At 48.8% G+C, this 21,082-nt stretch overlaps 1 protein-coding gene across 1 annotated transcript in view; it reads left to right on the forward strand.

The window, feature by feature from the left end:
- LOC138580614 (immunoglobulin superfamily DCC subclass member 3-like) overlaps window positions 1–21,082 on the forward strand; it is a 158,986-nt gene that overhangs the window by 65,421 nt on the left and 72,483 nt on the right. The window contains exons 5-6 of the mRNA XM_069651287.1: window positions 4,698–4,835; window positions 5,694–5,852. Of these exons, the coding sequence (XP_069507388.1) occupies window positions 4,698–4,835; window positions 5,694–5,852 (297 nt within the window). The remainder of the gene's footprint in view (window positions 1–4,697; window positions 4,836–5,693; window positions 5,853–21,082) is intronic.

Here is a 21,082-nt window from a genome sequence, read left to right on the forward strand (position 1 = left end):
GACAGACTTACTCTGCAGTACCCCTGATTACTGTGGAACCCTGCAGAATGCTGCACTGCACCCTGTCCTTCTCCTCTGCATTGCTGCATCACTGCTGGCTGCTTTGCCTTAGTCAGCATATTCTCTACCCCCCACCTGGAACCCCACTGCTTGTGCTAACCGGCATCTGTCCATGGTACTGTGGTACACTCTGGTACTTTACATTACTCCTACTACCCTGCAGAATGCTGCATTGCACCCTGTCCTTCTCCTCTGCATTGCTGCATCACTGCTGGCTGCTTTGCCTTAGTCAGCATATTCTCTACCCCCCACCGGGAACCCCACTGCTTGTGCTAACTGGCATCTGTCCATGGTACTGTGGTACACTCTGGTACTTTACATTACTCCTACTACCCTTCAGAATGCTGCATTGCACCCTGTCCTTCTCCTCTGCATTGCTGCATCACTGCTGGCTGCTTTGCCTTAGTCAGCATATTCTCTAACCCCCACCAGGAACCCCACTGCTTGTGCTAACCGGCATCTGTCCATGGTACTGTGGTACACTCTGGTACTTTACATTACTCCTGACTACCCTGCAGAATGCTGCATTGCACCCTGTCCTTCTCCTCTGCATTGCTGCATCACTGCTGGCTGCTTTGCCTTAGTCAGCATATTCTCTACCCCCCACCTGGAACCCCACTGCTTGTGCTAACCGGCATCTGTCCATGGTACTGTGGTACACTCTGGTACTTTACATTACTCCTACTACCCTGCAGAATGCTGCATTGCACCCTGTCCTTCTCCTCTGCATTGCTGCATCACTGCTGGCTGCTTTGCCTCAGTCAGCATATTCTCTACCCCCCACCTGGAACCCCACTGCTTGTGCTATCTGGCATCTGTCCATGGTACTGTGGTACACTCTGGTACTTTACATTACTCCTACTACCCTGCAGAATGCTGCATTGCACCCTGTCCTTCTGCTCTGCATTGCTGCATCACTGCTGGCTGCTTTGCCTCAGTCAGCATATTCTCTACCCCCCACCTGGAACCCCACTGCTTGTGCTATCTGGCATCTGTCCATGGTACTGTGGTACACTATGGTACTTTACTCCTGACTACCCTGCAGAATGCTGCATTGCACCCTGCCCTTCTCCTCTGCATTGCTGCATCACTGCTGGCTGCTTTGCCTTAGTCAGCATATTCTCTACCCCCCACCTGGAACCCCACTGCTTGTGCTAACTGGCATCTGTCCATGGTACTGTGGTACACTATGGTACTTTACATTACTCCTACTACCCTGCAGAATGCTGCATTGCACCCTGTCCTTCTCCTCTGCATTGCTGCATCACTGCTGGCTGCTTTGCCTTAGTCAGCATATTCTCTACCCCCCACCTGGAACCCCACTGCTTGTGCTAACCGGCATCTGTCCATGGTACTGTGGTACACTCTGGTACTTTACATTACTCCTACTACCCTGCAGAATGCTGCATTGCACCCTGTCCTTCTCCTCTGCATTGCTGCATCACTGCTGGCTGCTTTGCCTCAGTCAGCATATTCTCTACCCCCCACCTGGAACCCCACTGCTTGTGCTATCTGGCATCTGTCCATGGTACTGTGGTACACTCTGGTACTTTACATTACTCCTACTACCCTGCAGAATGCTGCATTGCACCCTGTCCTTCTGCTCTGCATTGCTGCATCACTGCTGGCTGCTTTGCCTCAGTCAGCATATTCTCTACCCCCCACCTGGAACCCCACTGCTTGTGCTATCTGGCATCTGTCCATGGTACTGTGGTACACTATGGTACTTTACTCCTGACTACCCTGCAGAATGCTGCATTGCACCCTGCCCTTCTCCTCTGCATTGCTGCATCACTGCTGGCTGCTTTGCCTTAGTCAGCATATTCTCTACCCCCCACCTGGAACCCCACTGCTTGTGCTAACCGGCATCTGTCCATGGTACTGTGGTACACTATGGTACTTTACATTACTCCTACTACCCTGCAGAATGCTGCATTGCACCCTGTCCTTCTCCTCTGCATTGCTGCATCACTGCTGGCTGCTTTGCCTCAGTCAGCATATTCTCTACCCCCCACCTGGAACCCCACTGCTTGTGCTATCTGGCATCTGTCCATGGTACTGTGGTACACTCTGGTACTTTACATTACTCCTGACTACCCTGCAGAATGCTGCATTGCACCCTGTCCTTCTCCTCTGCATTGCTGCATCACTGCTGGCTGCTTTGCCTTAGTCAGCATATTCTCTACCCCCCCACCTGGAACCCCACTGCTTGTGCTAACCGGCATCTGTCCAGGGTACTGTGGTACACTCTGGTACTTTACATTACTCCTGACTACCCTGCAGAATGCTGCATTGCACCCTGTCCTTCTCCTCTGCATTGCTGCATCACTGCTGGCTGCTTTGCCTCAGTCAGCATATTCTCTACCCCCCACCTGGAACCCCACTGCTTGTGCTATCTGGCATCTGTCCATGGTACTGTGGTACACTCTGGTACTTTACATTACTCCTGACTACCCTGCAGAATGCTGCATTGCACCCTGTCCTTCTCCTCTGCATTGCTGCATCACTGCTGGCTGCTTTGCCTCAGTCAGCATATTCTCTACCCCCCACCTGGAACCCCACTGCTTGTGCTATCTGGCATCTGTCCATGGTACTGTGGTACACTCTGGTACTTTACATTACTCCTACTACCCTGCAGAATGCTGCATTGCACCCTGTCCTTCTCCTCTGCATTGCTGCATCACTGCTGGCTGCTTTGCCTTAGTCAGCATATTCTCTACCCCCCCACCTGGAACCCCACTGCTTGTGCTATCTGGCATCTGTCCATGGTACTGTGGTACACTCTGGTACTTTACATTACTCCTGACTACCCTGCAGAATGCTGCATTGCACCCTGTCCTTCTCCTCTGCATTGCTGCATCACTGCTGGCTGCTTTGCCTTAGTCAGCATATTCTCTACCCCCCACCTGGAACCCCACTGCTTGTGCTAACCGGCATCTGTCCAGGGTACTGTGGTACACTCTGGTACTTTTCATTACTCCTACTACCCTGCAGAATGCAGTCGTTTTGCAGTCTTTTATAATGCTGTACACTGTGTACTTTCTATGTACACTCATTTTTCCTCACTAACTAATCATGATTGTACACTAGCCTACTTTGCTCTCAACGCTTCTCTTCTACACTGTTCTGCTCCCCATTACTTGGTTGTTATTCTGAATGATACTAGAATCTATACTAATCCACCCTACTCTGTACTTTTGTAAAGTAACCAATAGTCCAACTCTTTCATTCTGTGCTCCACTCAGTACTGCTCTGCATGCCCCCAGAGTGACGTGCCGTGCGCCCCAGTACTTACATTGCTCCCGTTTCTTTTCTCCGCGCTACTCTCCATGTACCCACAGTACTGCATTTTAATATAGTGCTGTTCAATATTTTGTTCTGTCCATTGTTACTCTTGTGTTTTGCGTATCTGTCCATTGCTCACGAGCAGACTGCACGCGTGATATCACTGTTTGATACCATCACGAGGTGGCCCTTGACCCTACTCCATAATACTCTGCTCTCTTCTACCCGGCTCTGGATTATTCTGCGCTGGTCAATTCTGCTGTGACACGGCTCCTTATACTTCCTCTTTATTCCCTAATACTCCCATTTACTGCACTCTGCGTTTCATCTCCCAGAGGTACTAGGCATTATTACTCCAGGCGTTGAATGCTGTCGGGCTTCTCTACATTACTCTCCAGTTTAAATGCTTACTCGTGAGTTGCCATTACTCTAGGGCCCATTACTGCCCTTGCCACTGCAGAGCACTCAACATTACTTCAAGTTACTCTACATTCAACTCGACTCCACATTACACTGCATGGTATTTCTGTTTTTCACTATTCACAGTATTCTGCAGACTTTCATAGTAATTTGTTCTTTTTCTCGGAACCAGTGCAGGGATGAGTGGAGGGCGGCGTTTAGGATATTTTCAATGTCTGGCTATGCCCTTTGGGCTTTGCAACGCCCACTTTCCTGAAATGTGTGAACTAAATAGTTCAGGAGGCCTCTATGCTCTAGAAACTGACCTGCACACAGTACCCAGGTACCCCTGAACTGCGCGCACCAACGCAGCAGCAACACTGTCTTATATGTCCGCCTGTGCCCAATGAGCTAACCCGCGCTCTCTTCAGATCTGCCAGAGCACATAGAGGCCGGGCAAGCAGCATCGATCCCAGTGACATAGCATAGCGCCGCACTGCCTTTCTGCCCCATGTTGCTCACCTTCAGCCTACGGTATAGCTCCTTCTTTACCACGTGTCGTGGTGGCGTTGCTTCTGCCCGCGCTATAGCTCCTTCTTCACAACCTATCGTGATTCCATTACACAGCTGCGGCAGGCATAATAGCGCCTTCTTCTGCAACCTCCATGAATATTTTACCCAGCTTTGGGCAATCTTACAGCTCCTCCACCACCGATCATAGTTATATCACTCAGATCTGGTCTGCGTAATAGCTCCTCCACCACCTTTCATGGTTACGTCACACAGATTCAGCCATGCTACAGTGCCTTGTTCACCACCTTTCGTTGTTGTTGCCTAGATTCCGCCATGTTATAGCGCCTTCTTCGCCCCCCATCATGGTTCCTCCATATTGATTTTCTGCATTTTCCAATCTTCCACCTGGTGTGACTCGTTTCTTTGCTTTTCCTCTCAAGTTTCGGTGGCAAGGATTTACAAGGAGCCAGCAATCCTCTCGGGCCCGCAGAACTTGACCATCACCGTCCATCAGACGGCCATCCTGGAATGCATCGCCACGGGCAATCCAAGGCCCATCGTTTCTTGGAGTCGCCTGGGTAAGTGTGGTCATCCAGACTTGGAATTCATCTGACTTTGGTTGGCATCGGCTAACTCAGCCTTGCTCTAGCGCAGGCTCGGACTGGTCTATAGGGCAATAGGCCCATGGCCGAACCAAAAACACAAAATGCTGGTGTGGGCACGTTTTTTGGGTCAAAGTGGGCCACTTTTTTGGCCAATTTGGGCCTCTTTAATGAGTTAATTCACTCTACGGCTAGTAGTTTTGACCAGTGTTCCTGTGGTTACTATTCAAATATCTGTCTGTATGAGGGAATCAATCTTGATTGTCATTATATATTTACTGGTGTCCAGTCAAAGGATCGAAAACAAAGGATCGAATGCCCTTATCTTCGAAGCCAAAAGGACCGAAAAAAAAATGTTCGAATGCTTTTATATTTATTTATTTATATATTTTTTAGTTTGGTATGCATAAAAAAGTTTTTTTAAAAAGGAAAACAGGGGATTGGGGGGGCAACCCCCCATAAAAAAAAAATACTAAAAAAAAAAGCATTCAAAACTTTTTTTTCCGGCACTTTTGGTGTCGAAAAAAAGGCATTCGATCCTTTTGTTTTAGATCGTTTCACCTACAACCTTATTTGCCTACTTCTAACAGAAAAAATAGCTCATATGTGGCTTCTCTGTAGGGGGGAGGGCGTAATCTGAACAAATACAAGCACAAGAAGGGCTTTAGTAACTGGTCACTAGAGAGAGCAAAACAATGAAGGAATGGGCGGAAGTAAAGCATACGCCATGTCGCGGCAGAAAGGGGAAGTCTGAAGATAGAGATGGAAAGGGGGAAAGGAGATCATGGAAATAAAGATGGGGCTGTGTTCATGTAATATTGTGTTTTCTTGCAGACGGACGCTCGATAGGTGTGGAAGGGATCCAGGTGCTGGGAACGGGTAACCTGATGATCTCTGATGTCTCTGTCCAGCATTCCGGGGTTTACGTATGTGCGGCTAACAGGCCTGGCACCCGTGTCCGCCGTACCGCGCAAGGCATGCTTATGGTGCAAGGTGAGTCTGAAAGGTGCCGTCCCCCGCACGCCTCTAGTGAAAGTGATGACGAGAAGGTTATTGTTTCTGCTTATATTATACCCTGCAGGATTTCAGCATCATTCTGAAAATGTACTTATGGAGCCGCCTCAATGCTGTGTGAAGACACGGGGGGGCCTCTTCATTTTGGCCTGCGGCTGTGTGCATGAAGTTCGAGGCCTGTGGGAGACACAGGGTAGACTTCTGGGAGAAACGTCCAGGGATTCTGCCCCGTGCCCTCAGAACCTGACAAATGCTGTTCCTTGTTCTAACGTGCAAATGTCCCCGCTGGCCCCTGAGCAAAGCACATGAGCAATTATAGTGAAGTTTTAGATGGTTCTTAGCCTACCAATCAACATAGTAAGGAAGATGGAAAGAGCACCTGGTTTTTCACATCTCAAGCAGCCCGAACCACACGTTCATGCCTCCCATCACTCTTAGCACTTTTTCTTATGACAATGAGTTGAGCATCCGCAGACTGCCATCCTAGATCCCTGTGGTACATGCGAGAGAATGTACCTATTTGAGTAGTTGGGAGTGAGTGAAACAGCGAGAGATTGACAGTGGCAAAGTGAGAAAGTGAAATGGGACCTGTCTGCAGAGACCAGAGGTAGAAGCACAGAGGACACCAGGTTGGTTTGCCTTGTTAGGTCTTTTCCATGCTGTAAAGACTGGAGGGGGGTGTCTGTACTTCTGCTCTCTATATGGTAGAGGAGAGGCACAGAGGACCCCAGCCAAGATTCTCTATAAGATAGCAATGGACGAGCAATCAAGGCCTAGCTTCTCAGGAGGTGATGCGGGCTGGTTCTTAAGTACAGTGTAGTCCCCGAACCCCCACAAAGGAATGTCCACACACTGTATTACTGAAAACACAGTCTTTATATAACTAATATTCAAAGGTATGTACACTATCACAATAACGCACTTGTACTCAGAAATCAACAAAGATAAATATATACAATCCTAAAGTGGTACCACCAATATTATCAGATCTCATTAAAGTACATCAACTATACTGTTAAAATGTCACACAGATCAATAACAAGGAAACCAGCAACAGAGATAGGAAGGAAAGCAAGATGGTTGAAACAATAGGCAGAATTCTGGCCCCTACCAATAGACACAGTTCTCTGTGGAGATCCCCCCAACTGGGCAACTTGTAAAATAAAGATATAGCACAAGCCTAGTCCATATATTGATCAATAGTCTTATTCTCTCCTATAATGTTTTTACTCCCCCCCCCCAATGTCCCTGGTGGAGCAGAGTTCTTCGAAGAAGCGTCGACGGATCCTTCTTGAGTGACTCCCTTTAAAGCAGGAGCCACGGATCGTCGAGAGGCGTCGAAGAAGGTGAACTTGGCGTCGACGGCGTCGATGAGAAGTTCGAGGGTGCAGAGGCCACGGCGTCAATCCAGGCGGTGCTCGTCGGCGACGTCCTGCAAGGATGAGGTGTGCGGGGCACCTCAGCGTTTGATTGTTCAGGACCGCAAAGAGTTTCTGAAGAACTGTGGCCCGACAAGGGCGTCGAGTCGTCAAAGTCTCTGGGTGGCGGGAAACCTACCGGCGGATTCTCCTCGGCGCGTCAGCAGCCTTGACTTTCTCTGGCAGGACAAAGCGGTTGACGTTGCGGACAAGGGAGTCCTTCGATTCAAATGTTCTTAGGCAAAGGAGTGGGCGGCTCGGTCGTCAGCGGCACAGCGTCAAGCGGTCCCCTCTTCTGGGGTAACACGACTTTGACGGGCCTCCAGCGGTTACACAAACCTGCGAACCCTGGTCGACGGCAATGGACTTCGACAGCGGCGAAGTCCGGGTGCTTCACTTCGTTCTCCTCAGCGGTCCCCGTCTCCGGTCAGCAGCCTTTCGAGGGTCTGACTTCCAGGGAGCTTCGGCGAAGGTTAGCGGTGCTCGATGGTCCCTCGGAGCACGGGAAGAGGGCGCCTTACCAGGTCCTCTCTCAGATCAGTCTTCGACGAATTCGGCAGCTTTGAGATCAGGTCGAAGCAAATGCAACCGCAAGTCTTCTTCTTCCAGCTGGGCATCGAGGATCAGCAGTTCCAGTTACTCTTCAAGTGTAGACACAGCTTCTGAACAATTTCCAGTGGTGAGAGGTCCCCAGATATACTATCCTGTCTCTCATCCACACTGCTGGGTCACCCTCAGCAGCCAATCATACAGAAGGGCATTCATGCAGTCAGTCAGCCAATCAGGCACACAGTGCATTCAGGCCACCCTCCTCCCTCTCAGAAACTCACAACAAGGAATGTGGACTGGGACAAGTACCCAGCCATTAAACACTACACACTGCATTCAAGCCAGTTTCGGGCAGGGCTGTCTCAGTCTTTGTCTCTCATAACAGAAACCAGACAGCCACAACAAGAAGTGTATATTGGTCACATACTCCATTCACCCAGGTCCCACCCACAGGGTGTACCCACAACATACAGTCACTGGGAAGGCTCCAGCCAGTCTGGACTGGACTTCACAAGAACACCATATATGGAACTTCCACCCAACAGCCAGTCAGGGGGAAGGGACAGAGTCAGGGCTTCCCAGGACTTTGGGAAAACAAGGTAACAGGCAGTAGAAAGCAAGAGGCCACAGAGGCCATCTTGTTTTCTATCAGGAATCAACTGATTCCAATGGCAGGGCCTGGGTATCTCAAAATGGAGGATACTCAGAGCACCTGTCAAATTCAGCATGGAGCTGCCACCAGCCCATACCCTGCGCTGCGGGCCACCCATAGGTGCCCAAAAACATACACTAGAGGCACAGGGTTGTACCCCCACCCATGGGTGCCATAAGGGTATCCCATGGGTCTGTAAACCAAACCAAAAACAGGAAGTGCTGCACTGCCAGGAGTCCCACATGGACTCTGGGCAGAAAATAATACAGAACACAAATAAAAAAGGACTACAGGACAAGGACAGGGAGGCCCTGTCCCTCCAATGCATTTCCAGTATCACACATGCGTTGCTATGATTTGTTATGCCTTTCATGCCTTTTTATGCCATGTTATTTATGGGTTCAAGATTTTCAGCACCCCACACCAACCTGCCTATGACTGTTCCCCAGTCATGCTAAAAGTCTGGGTTCCGCAAACGATACGGATAACAACTAAGCTACTACTACAGGGCAATTGAACACCCCTCCCAACAGACTTCAGACATAAGAGTGCTACCCCTCTACAACCAACTTTCATACCACAGCTTCTATTTTGCATTTTCCCCCTTTCCTCCCTAAACCAGCCAAACCTGTTTTCATTTAAATCTGCCAGAGCATGTCACCGAAATGCAGAATCAATCCCAGTAACATGGCACAACTGGTGTTGGAACAAATGATAGGTGTGCAGGAGTTATAGTGTATTTCCAGCCTGGTAGAGCTAGCTGACTGGGTGATTGATAAGTATGCTTATTGCAAATATTGGCAGCAGAGAGATTTTCCATCCACCTGGTGAGAGCAGTGCTGTATCAGTGAGAACAAAGTTAAAATCTCTGCTTTGGGAAGATTGACTAGTACAACCTCTTTGATTGGTTTGAATAGCATGAATTATAGTAGTGCAGGCTAAAGATCATTGCTTGGAACAGTGGGCAGTGCCTTCATTTTGCTTGGTGGTTGCAGCTGGTTGGTTGGTTGGTTGAAAGAGCATGGTTCATTCAGTGTAGGGACTGCTTGTTGCTTAAAACATTGAGTACCAATGCTGACTTGTTCCATACGGTTGCCCCCGTAGGGATGATCTCACTATGCAGAGTGAAGCTTGCCTGTTGCAATAGTGAGGAGTTTGTAGTTACGTGGACCTGCTTGGCACCGTGCCACTCCATCGTAATGGAATGCTGGGGCTTGGGGAATCTAATAGTCCACTGAGTTGTCTGTTGGTCTTCTCACCCCAGCTTAATCAGATGCAGGGCACTCCCGCAACAGAGCTTACTTACAATCCACTGGTGATCCGGTGCTTCTTGGGATAAGGAGTTTTTGCCGAAGTAGATTTCATCGAGGTAGAAATCATTGAATAGTTTACAACAGATTTGGCTGCAAATCTAGATGGGGGGTAGGTTTAGATGAATAATTTATACAGGAGGGTTAAGGGCGAGCTGCAGGGGGTCTCCCCGCATATATTTGCAGCAAAATCTTCCAGTAATAAAGAAAGTCAATGATTTCTACTTCGATGAAAATATTGTTGGAGCTTGTGAGAGGCTCCTATTGCTCACACTCTCTGTTTTGAATGAGTGCTTGCCCTGCATTGATTGCCTAACAATAGTGCAGAGTTATATGTCTAGGTCATAAGTGGTGGCTTTTAGGTGTACGTCAATTGCTCTGAGGAATGGGTAATTTATTGGCTAATTTTATAATTGGGTGACTTCTTGGTTTGTTTGAATTTCGGTTCTCTGTGCTTCTCTCTGCTTTAAGCCTTGTGTTACTTCTGGCTTGGTTTGAGCTTTGGCTACTCACTGGTTAATTATTGCCATGGCCACTGTCAGCCCCTGTTTGTATTTGGTCTTGAGATCCATACTGGGACTTGGGTTACAGCTAGGTTGGTCTGCTTCTTGGATCACTGCCTGCTTAGGTGGATTTGAGCATTGGGAATATCCATGTTTGTTAGAGTTTTGGGTCATTGTCTGGTTTGTTTCAGTTGCGGTCAGTTTTAGGTTGTAGTCACTGGCTATTAGGTATCGTCAGCACCACCTGGAGCTGGTTCTACTCTTTCATATTTAATCGCTATCAGTCGGTCTCTCCTCCTCCCTTTCCTGCTGCTGCTTGTGCTAACTCTTGTGGTGTTCCACATGGTTGCCCTCTCTCCCATATGCTTTTATTTTCAGATTCCTTGGCTACCAGTTAAACAGCACATTCTCTTCAAATACCTTTGCCAAACAAATTAATAACATTGGCCCCTCCGTTATCTCTTCTAAGCTAAACCACTATATTCCTTCTCTTCCTGTTCATTCTTCTCATCCATCTCTTCTTAAAGTCCCCCATTTCTACTGTTCTTGCAAGAGTGGGCATTCTTTGGCAGTCCTCCGTCCTTCTCTTTGGAATCCCCCACTCCTCCAAGATCTCAAAGCCATCCCACCTTTCCCTCTCACACCGCAAACTCAAAACCTTTTAGTCTTTACCTCCCTTCTGTTGGGTCAATGCAAGGAGCCCGCCTTTGCTGTCAATGTGTTTTACAAGTAGACCAAATAGTCATGGAAAGAGGCAGTGAGCCTCTCCCTGGTTGGTTTAACTTGTAGTTGCTTGCTGGTTGCATTGACGTTGGGCTGCTGTCTTTTTCATTCAAGTTTTTGTCACAACACATTTCTTGCACTATTCCCTACTTGTTCTGGCTTAGGAATGCCGGTCTGGTGTGGGCCTTGGACTATTCCCTACTTGTTCTGGTTTATGATTGCCTGTCTGGTGTGGGCCTTAGACTAGTCCCTACATGTTATGGTTTAGGATTCCCGGTCTGGTGTGGGCCTTAGACTATTCCCTATTTGTTCTACTTTAGGAATGCCGGTCTGGTGTGGGCCTTGGACTATTCCCTACTTGTTCTGGCTTAGGAATGCCGATCTGGTGTGGGCCTTGGACTATTCCCTACTTGTTCTGGTTTAGGATTGCCGGTCTGGTGTGGGCCTTGGACTATTCCCTACTTGTTCTGGTTTAGGATTGCCGGTCTGGTGTGGGCCTTGGACTATTCCCTACTTGTTCTGGTTTAGGATTGCCGGTCTGGTGTGGCCCTTGGACTATTCCCTACTTGTTCTGGTTTAGGATCGCCTGTCTGGAGTAGGCCTTGGGCTATTCTCTACTTGTTCTGGTTTAGGAATGCCGGTCTGGTGTGGGCCTTGCACTATTCCCTACTTGTTATGGCTTAGGATTGCCTGTCTGTTGTGGGTCTTGGACTATTCCCTACTTGTTCTGGTTTAGGATTGCCTGTCTGGTGTGGGCCTTGGACTATTCCCTACTTGTTCTGGTTTAGGATTGCCGGTCTGGTGTGGGCCTTGGGCTATTCCCTACTTATTCTGGTTTCGGATTGCCTGTCTGGTGTGGGCCTTGGGCTATTCCCTACTTGGTCTGTTTTAGGAATGCCTGTCTGTTGTGGGTCTTGGACTATTCCCTACTTGTTCTGGTTTAGGATTGCCTGTCTGTTGTGGGCCTTGGACTATTCCCTACTTGTTCTGGTTTAGGATTGCCTGTCTGGTGTGGGCCTTGGACTCTTCCCTACTTGTTCTGTTTTAGGATTGCCAGTCTGGTGTGGGCCTTGGTCTATTCCCACTTGTTCTTTTTAGGATTGCCTGTCTGGTGTGGGCCTTGGGCTATTCCCTACTTGTTCTGTTTTAGGAATGCCTGTCTGGTGTGGGCCTTGGGCTATTCCCTACTTGTTCTGGTTTTGGATTGGCTGTCTGGTGTGGGCCTTGGGCTATTCCCTACTTGTTCTGGCTTAGGATTGCCGGTCTGGTGTGGGTCTTGGACTATTCCCTACTTGTTCTGGTTTAGGATTGCCTGTCTGTTGTGGGCCTTGGACTATTCCCTACTTGTTCTGGTTTAGGATTGCCTGTCTGGTGTGGGCCTTGGACTCTTCCCTACTTGTTCTGGCTTAGGATTGCCAGTCTGGTGTGGGCCTTGGTCTATTCCCACTTGTTCTTTTTAGGATTGCCTGTCTGGTGTGGGCCTTGGGCTATTCCCTACTTGTTCTGTTTTAGGAATGCCTGTCTGGTGTGGGCCTTGGGCTATTCCCTACTTGTTCTGGTTTTGGATTGGCTGTCTGGTGTGGGCCTTGGGCTATTCCCTACTTGTTCTGGTTTAGGATTGCCGGTCTGGTGTGGGCCTTGGGCTATTCCCTACTTGTTCTGGTTTAGGATTGCCTGTCTGGTGTGGGCCTTGGGCTATTCCCTACTTGTTCTGTTTTAGGATTGCCGGTCTGGTGTGAGCCTTGGGCTATTCCCTACTTGTTCTGGTTTAGGATTGCCTGTCTGGTGTGGGCCTTCGGCTATTCCCTACTTGTTCTGGCTTAGGATTGCCGGTCTGGTGTGGGCCTTGGGCTATTCCCTACTTGTTCTGGTTTAGGATTGCCTGTCTGGGCTATTCCCCAGTTGGTGTGGGGCAGGGTCATTATGTATTTGGTTTGAGCTTCGAGTCATTCCCTGGCTGGTTTGAGCCTTGATGGACCCTCTTAGTTAGTGTGACCCATTGGTTTGTTTGTGCCTCACTTCATTCGTAGGTGGACCTAAGCCTTGTCTGTCACTGGTTAATATAAAAGGTGAGTCATACACTGGTTGGTTTGAGCCATGGGCCATCCCCTGGATGAATTCAGCCAAAAGTCACTCTTGGGTTGGTGAAATGCATAGGTCACATTATTAGTGGTTTCATGTATGTTTCACCCTGTGAATGGTTTGAGCCATTTTCCAGCCCTAGTTTGTTTGAGACTTGAGTTATTTTGGTCCTTAGGTGGCTTTATCCGCTGGACACTTTCTGTTCGGGTTCAGCCATGGGTCAATCACTGGTTGAATTAAGCCAAAAGTCACACTCAAGTTGGTGGTACCCGTCCATAAGTCACTCTCAAGTTGGTGGCACCCATGGGCCACACTGGTAATGGTTTGATCTATCTTTACCCTTCTGAATGGTTTAAGCCGTGTTTGCGCCCTAGTTTGTTTGAGAAGTTTGTTATTTTGGTCCTTCAGTCAACCACAGGTGGTTTCAGACGTTTAACACTTTCTGTTTGATCTGAGCGTTGGGTCACACCATCATTAGCTTATCCAGGGGAACACATACTGGTTTGGTATGAGCAGTGGAGCGCCTTCTGGTTGGTATTTACATTCGAAGGTCCTCTGCTGGATGGTGGAGGAAAGCAAAGGCTTTGATTGGAGGTTGCAGCAGTGGGGTTTTCGCAGCTTGGTGGGAGCAGGTGTTAAACCCTTGACTCCTCTTTAATACGTACCATCATTTCTCATATGGGTCGCTTAACATAGAACGGCCTGAAGGCAGCTGACCTGAACCTGGCATCTGCCATCCAGACCCTACCAACCCCATGTCCATCCTAGAAACCAAGGGAAAGGGAGAAAGCAAAGGAGTTATAAAAGCCCTTGACCCTGAACTCCAACCTTTGACCCCAAAAGGGCTAGAGAGAATATAAACAGGGAGGGAGACAATCCCTCGGTTTCTGTTGTTGTTCCCGGAGCGATGGATTGATGGCTCCTTATTGAGCATGTGGAGGGGGAAGGGTGGGAGAGAGTGAGAAATGGTCAGGACCTTTTCCTTTCTCATTGTTCGCAGCTGTTCAGTGCACATTTTCTATGTCTGGCCCTGCCACTTTCAATCTGTCGGATACCCTGGTTTCACATTCTCTCTACCGGGCCGTGTCCAGCTCCGCAGACTCCACGGCCGCGCAAGGAACCTGAGCCGGCCACATCCATATGTTTAAGGCAATCTATTCATGTCCACAAACCTCGAGCTTGATCTATGAGAACAGGGAACTTCGAATCGGTGTGTAGAAGCAGGATTTCGAATTTAATGTTCAGTGCATTGACTATTTGGAGGGCTGTACCACATATCTACAGCTTAGGGGTTTTGATGCTTACAGGTTTTGATACATTGTAATAGAATATCCCAAATTGCATGTATGCCCTCGAGAGGTACCAGGTGCATGCAATGTTTTATCAACTTGCGTCTCCTCCATGGCTATATATATATACATATATATATATAATCACGTGCAATACCAAACCTTAAACATTCCAATAAATTAAGCGACTGTGTACAGTATATTAATATGTTGATCTGTGTGGCACCGCGCAGAGGTATGCCTATCACCGGAGTCCATTCATTCCTCCACACCACTCTAAACCGCATTGCAAAGTGCAGAGAAAAGCATAGAAAATCTTACCACCTCACAGGGAGAGGACCAGAGAAAAATGAAGCCACGCGATGGCAAAGAGTGTTGGTGGTTTTAGAAGGGGCCCGGGCGGTGGGTCCAGAGGAATACAGGGGGTGGAGGGAGATGCTGGGGGCAGGGAAATAATTATTGTGGTGATAGGTATACCTCTACGTGGTAAATATATATATATATTTTTATGTTTTTTATGTAGTGGAGGGTTCCATGTGTTAACATCCCCGCAAAAATATCACCATACAAAAATATCACCATATTTTTGCGGCGATATTAAGGCATGGAACCTGCAGGGGGACACCCGCGCAACCCCCGCATTATTTTTAAAGGAGCGGGGGACACCCCCGCAAACCCTGCTCCCAAGAACCCCAAACATTATCCCCCCAAAAATATCGCCTATGGGCGTTCCAGACGACCATATATATACGGAAATATGTTTGGTGGGGATAATATGTAGTGATACCGTTGTAGAGTACTGCGTTAATGTAAGACTATATACTTGGTTTGCAGCTCCATGGCCCAGTAATGTCGATACACTGCAATATATCCACCAGATAAAAAACACACACTTTTATTAGACACCCTCAAGAAATGGGGAATTCATGATAACATTGTGCGGTGGAAAGAAGGAAATGATTGTTCAAAAGGACCGATTTTGTGTCACCTATAATGCGCAATTAAAGAGGGCGTGAATAGCTGTCGTCACAGCAGTGGCCTGTCTTTTGACTGGGGTGGGCCAAGTGGGGTACTGATGTATGCAGGGGTGGCATGAAGTACGTGTGCACACACACACATGATGATCATAGTTCAGGATAATGGGGTGGCACCTAGGGTGGCCAATCAGATTCCAGGGGTAGAAAGTGCTGCCGCAGGCCACTCCCTGAACGCGCCACAGGCGTCACAGAGCGAGCTGCTCTGCTTATGTCACGTGGGTGCCATGGGAACTCTGGCGCTCTGCAAGTCCCTCAATTCAGAATGAGGGTCTATGCGGGTGCTGCTCAATTCTGCACCGGTACCCCTCATTTGAACAGTAAAAAGTCTGTGTTGGAGGCACGCGTTCATGAAGGGATGGCGGGATGAAGGGAGGAGATGTGCAAGAGACAGAGGAATGGGGGAAGGGTTAAAAAGACAGAGGTGATGGGGAAAAGAGATGAGACAAGGGGGGAGGGAGGAAAAAGGAGAGGTGTTGGACTACAGATAGGGTATGGAGGTGCAACGGGAGGGGTGGCCAAAGAGAGGGGAGGGAAGGGTTGAAGTGAAAGGAGGCTCGTGCCAGTAGACCAGACGGGAAAGCGAAGGATCAGGAGTATACAGAATCGGGAGAGGGGGTAAGGATACAAGCGAGACGGTGAAAGAGTTACACAGAAGGAATGGAAAGGAGAAAAGGTTCAGAAAGGAAAACTAGAAGTCAGGGTTAAAGGAAGAGGAGGTGGGGCCAGTAGAAGAGATGGGGTAGCGAGCGTCTGAGGTGAGAAATGTAGGGGGCACATGGGAGTAAATGAAAGGGTATGGCCCAAAGAGGTGCGGCTAACGAGAGAGGTTATGCAGAAAATTAAAAGTGACAAGGATCTCATAGGGGAAACGGAGAGCAAAGGGGGGTAACGGCGTGGGCCAGTGAGGGGGGCGTTGGCTCTAGAGAGACGCCATTTTTATTACACCTCGCCTTCCTTTTCTTAGAAAGCATGTATGCGCACACAGGAGATGGGGAAGCGACCCCCCAGGGTCTGCAGAGGTATGTGGCCAGGGTGGATAGCCCCAGCACAGCTCTCTAAGTGGGGGAACACCCCTTTTACGGGTAAGGGAATGGGGAAGAGGCTCACATTGCAGGTCTGTTAAAAGGGGGAGAGAGAGTGCGACCCCCCATTACAGATCTGCGGGTAGGGGGAAGAGACCTCCAGCGCCACCCATGACAGATCTCTACTAATACTCTGAGCAAACAGGGCCATGCTTGGGGGGCAGCTCCCAGGGAACAACTTGCGCCTGACCCCTTTCATCCTCGCATGGGCCCCTAATTCCCCAGCAAATACCAGCCCCCAAGTGGGGAGCCCCGCTCCCACAGTTCAAGAGTGTCTGGGCCCTGGAGTGAGCGCCTCATTCTCTTCCCTTTTAATTAATGGCCGTCACTGGGCAGGGGCTCCCCAGTCTATGGTGGCTGGGGGGACTGGCCCGGGGAGGGTCTGTTCACAGCTTTTTGATCAATTGCTCTTTCATTTATGAAAGGAAAACAATAAAGTGAAAACAACAGAATGCATAATACCATGTCCCCCACTGCTGTGCTTGCCTCCAGCACAGGGGGGTGGGGGGGTCTCTCTCGCACCCCCTCTCTCCAGGGCTCCTGTCTTTTCTCTCGTGCCAGCTGCAATGAGAAATGTGATTTTGAAAACATTTATTTCCTGAAGTGAAGGATGGTCTTTTGATGTCCTGTGAGTGCATCACTGCACGCTCGCTCCACCCCACAGAGCAGAACGAGGGCGGGTTATTTACAATGAAGCGGCGCGGCCACGTACTGTCGCACGTGACGCCAATCTAATAATTGCGAGTCAGTTTCAGAGCCCACTGGAAAGGCACTCTGCTCAGCGTGAAGCCACGCGCAGGCGCGATGCACCTTATATATTACATGACAGTCAATGAGGAGTTCTGTGACCAAACAGTGGAAGGAGACCGAAAGCCGGGTTCCTTCATAAGGTCACGGGACTCTGATGGCACTTGTAATATCCACCTCAGATATGGTGGCGGATATTGTATTCCCTGTAATACATTATAACACCCTGTTATCCCCGTTAGCACTGAGCCTCTTGCTTAATGTATTGTAAGAGATCTTGCAGAAAAATAGTCTGAGCAGTTTAAAAAAAATGCATTTGAAAAGTTTTCATTCTTGCTCTCAAGTGTTAAACTCCATCAGTGCACAAAACAAACATGCTGGCAGGAACTGGCTGTAAAGTATCGCAGAAGATGATTTTACAGGAAAGGAATTTGCAAAGCTCGTTAGGGCTTTAATTAAATGCTGCAGTGGCAGCTGGAATTCTGCTCTGTGCTGGCTGAAGCAGCAGGCATTGTGATGTCATAGCTGAAGCATAATAACTGACGTCAGAGCAGCAGTGATGTCATTGTCTGATTACAGATCATTAATGATGTCATAAATAGCCTGTAACCAGACAATTATTTGCAGACTTCTATACAGGTTTTCTTTTATGGGATTTTGCAGGCGGGCTCTTTCATGGTTATTCTGACCCGCCTCCACACAGCGTGGAGACAGCCCCGGTTGTCACTGCCCTGTGTCGTGAAAGGTACAGGAAAACTACTTGCGCATGCACCGGGTGAGGATATGCAATGGCGACCGCCGTGATAAACATTGCATCTGCCATTTTGCCACTGATTTCAACGGACTGCACATTTTTGTAGTGCAGGAACAGCAGGGACAGGCCTCTGAAATCCAGATGGCACATGTAGATCATAATTCTATCTTAAGGAATTCCTGCATGGTGCGGCACCAGGGAGGGGCCATGGGAATGAAAGGCACATTTAGCAATGACCGAGAGGTGGCCCTACTAGGCCTTGTGAGCATTCCGAGCGTGCAAGTGCAAAGAGAGAGAGGGATGATAGAGGGGGTGTGGGTAAGCGCTAGGGGTAACAAGGAGGGAAGTGCTAGGGAGTAAGTTGCAGCTGGTAAGTGACTGGCAGAGACCACTTAGTGTGAGTGGTCAACTGCCAATAAGTAAGTGCATGTCTGTGGTTGCACAGGCCAGTGGGCGCCTAAGGCAAGTGCTGGGAGTGGGCGTATGTTGACGGTGATTGGGGGTGAGAGGCCAGCACCCAGGTGGCCACATAAAGGCCATGGTCACCAATCTCAGGGACTGTAGGGTTTTAGCGAATAATTAGGGGGGAAGAAGGTGCAAGGGAAAGTCTTGAAGAGCTTCCAGAATTTGAGGAGATCTGGCTCAAGACGAAGTGGAGGGGGAGGCTGTTCCATAGGAGGGAGCCAGCCGAGGAAAGAGATTGTCTGCCAGCTTGCTGTTTAGCGAATCGCTTGACATGCAGAGTTGGTCCCGGAGGAATGTAAAGATGTGGATGGAGTCTATTTAGTGAGAGCAAGTTGTAGATAGTGTGGTCCCCGGCCCCAGACAGCCTTATGGATGATGCAGAGGGAATTGTATTTGATCCTTGCAGCAACTGGGAGCCAGTGGAGAGTGTTTAGGGTTGGAGTGATGCTGTCCCCATGCTTGAGGTCGAGGATAAGTCTTGCAGCCCTATTCTGGATTAGCTGGAGGGGGCGAAGAGAGGAAGAGGCTAGAGTAAGGAAGAGGCTAGTGCAGTAGTGAAGCCTAGAGAGTACCAGCGCTCTAGAGGCATTGAGCCTCCGGGTAAAAGTGAGGAAAGGAAGGATTCCTTTGAGGAGGTGGAGTTGAAAGTGGGCCTTCTTGGCAAGGTCCTGGACATAAGGGAGGAAGGAAAGAGAGGAGTCGAAGATAACTCCAAGGTTTTTGGCTTCAGATGAAGGAGAAGGGGGAGAGCCCATAGAGGGTGGCCAGAGTGAGGGGAAGAAAAAGGGAGCAGGAGTCCCAATGGGAATGATCTCAGTCTTGCTGGCATTGAGGCAGAGATCATTGGAGGCACACTAGGACTGGATGGCAGATAGGCAATCAGGAATGATGGAGGAGGCAGGGAGAGGATCAGAGGGAAGTTTGAAGAAGAGGTGTGTGTCATCTGCATACCACTGAAAGTAAGAGGAGTAGGTGGAATTTAGGTGTGCGAGCGGGGCAAGATAGACGTTAAAGAAACAGGGAGAGAGGTTGGAGCCTTGCGGGACGCCACAGGTGGAGATGGAGGTGGGAAATGAGAAAGAGCCCAGGATAACCTGGAAGGGACGGTCATTGAAGAAGGCGGTCAGCCAGTCCAGTGCCCGCTCTGAGTAAAATGGGCTAGACATGGGGGATAGACATGGGGGAAGCCACGTAAAGCATTTTTCAATGCTTTTCTTCTGCATCCTTTGCATCCACAATGAACACCAGGGCATATGCAGCAAATTGAGTGGTTTATCACCAAATAGAGTAAGCACGAGAACATGTACAGAAAGACACATCTATTTTAACGAAAGTTATGTACAAAGCTCCATTATGGTCGTGAAAAAGATACCATATATGCACACATAGCTGCCTGTATGTCTTTCTCGCTGTCTATCTAACCATCTGTTTGTCGTTCTGTCTCTGTGCTGTTTGCCCGTCTATCTTTCTGTCGATGGTGTATCTTTAGCCACATGTCTCTCACTATTTGCATTTATGTCTGTGCATCTATTTCTCGCTGCCTGTCGATCTTTCTATCTCTACCTATCTATATCCAGCTTTGCATTCATAAAACAAATCCAAATTGGCTAGGAGTAGGTAGGGGTTAACCCACTGTTTGCCTTGTTTCCCTTTTCTTGTTTACACTCCCTGGCAAAATACCTTACACCATCAGTGTGCTCAGGCAGTTGACCTAAGTACTCTCTCAAAAGTCATGCTCAGTGATAGACTGGTGTCGGTGTGTATTGTTGAACACGTGCCACAGGCTGGATGTGTGGGTGGGCAGTGTGCTAAGGTACTGGCCACTGGTGTCTAGAGACCGTGGAAGTGCCACGTGCTTGACCAGCAATGTGGTTTGGGTCCCATGACCGGCTTCCACGATCACTGTGGACATTCTGCCTCCCTGAAGGACCTTTGCGATCATTTCTGTTTTTGGATTTTTGGTTGATGTTTGCCTATTTTTCTCTTAACTGACCATCATATAAAAAATGCCCATGTTGGTAAGACATTGGGCTCATGACCTCCTAATCTACATTTTCCACAGTGAGTGTCGCTCCAGCCAGAGTCCACACCCATCTTCAGGAGGACTGTTTCTTCAGAATTGGCGTAGCCAGGATTGTCTAAAAGGGTGGGCCTGAAGCTAATGTAGTTAGGCCCACCACAGTGACATTAACATCTGCAAATGCCCACACAGTGCTGTTGATTGGGCATTAATATATTTTGGGTGGGTCTTGCCCACTCAGGCCCTCCCCTGTCTACGCCTCTGCTGCCATCTGAGGAACACTAGCATTCATTTGCTAGGCTTCAACTGCAAAAGAAGGCACCTGTTTACCTATAATTATCAGAGTTGCCACACTAATCACAGCTGTATGCTTGGTTTTGCTTTCTGGGGCAACCAGCACAGACACAATCAGAGAGGAGTGGAAATCACCCACACAACGTCCCCCTCGTGATATAATATTACCCAACATTTGCCCCACCACAGACTGAATCGCCTCTTGGTGTTCACGCTACCCGACTCAATGCTGCTTATTATACCGCTCTCGAACGGCTGAGCTGGACCCACCTGGATTCAAACCA

The sequence above is a fragment of the Ambystoma mexicanum genome, chromosome 1p (assembly GCF_040938575.1).
Source record: "Ambystoma mexicanum isolate Mex_15411 chromosome 1p, UKY_AmexF1_1, whole genome shotgun sequence".
NCBI classification, from domain to species: Eukaryota; Metazoa; Chordata; class Amphibia; order Caudata; family Ambystomatidae; genus Ambystoma; species Ambystoma mexicanum.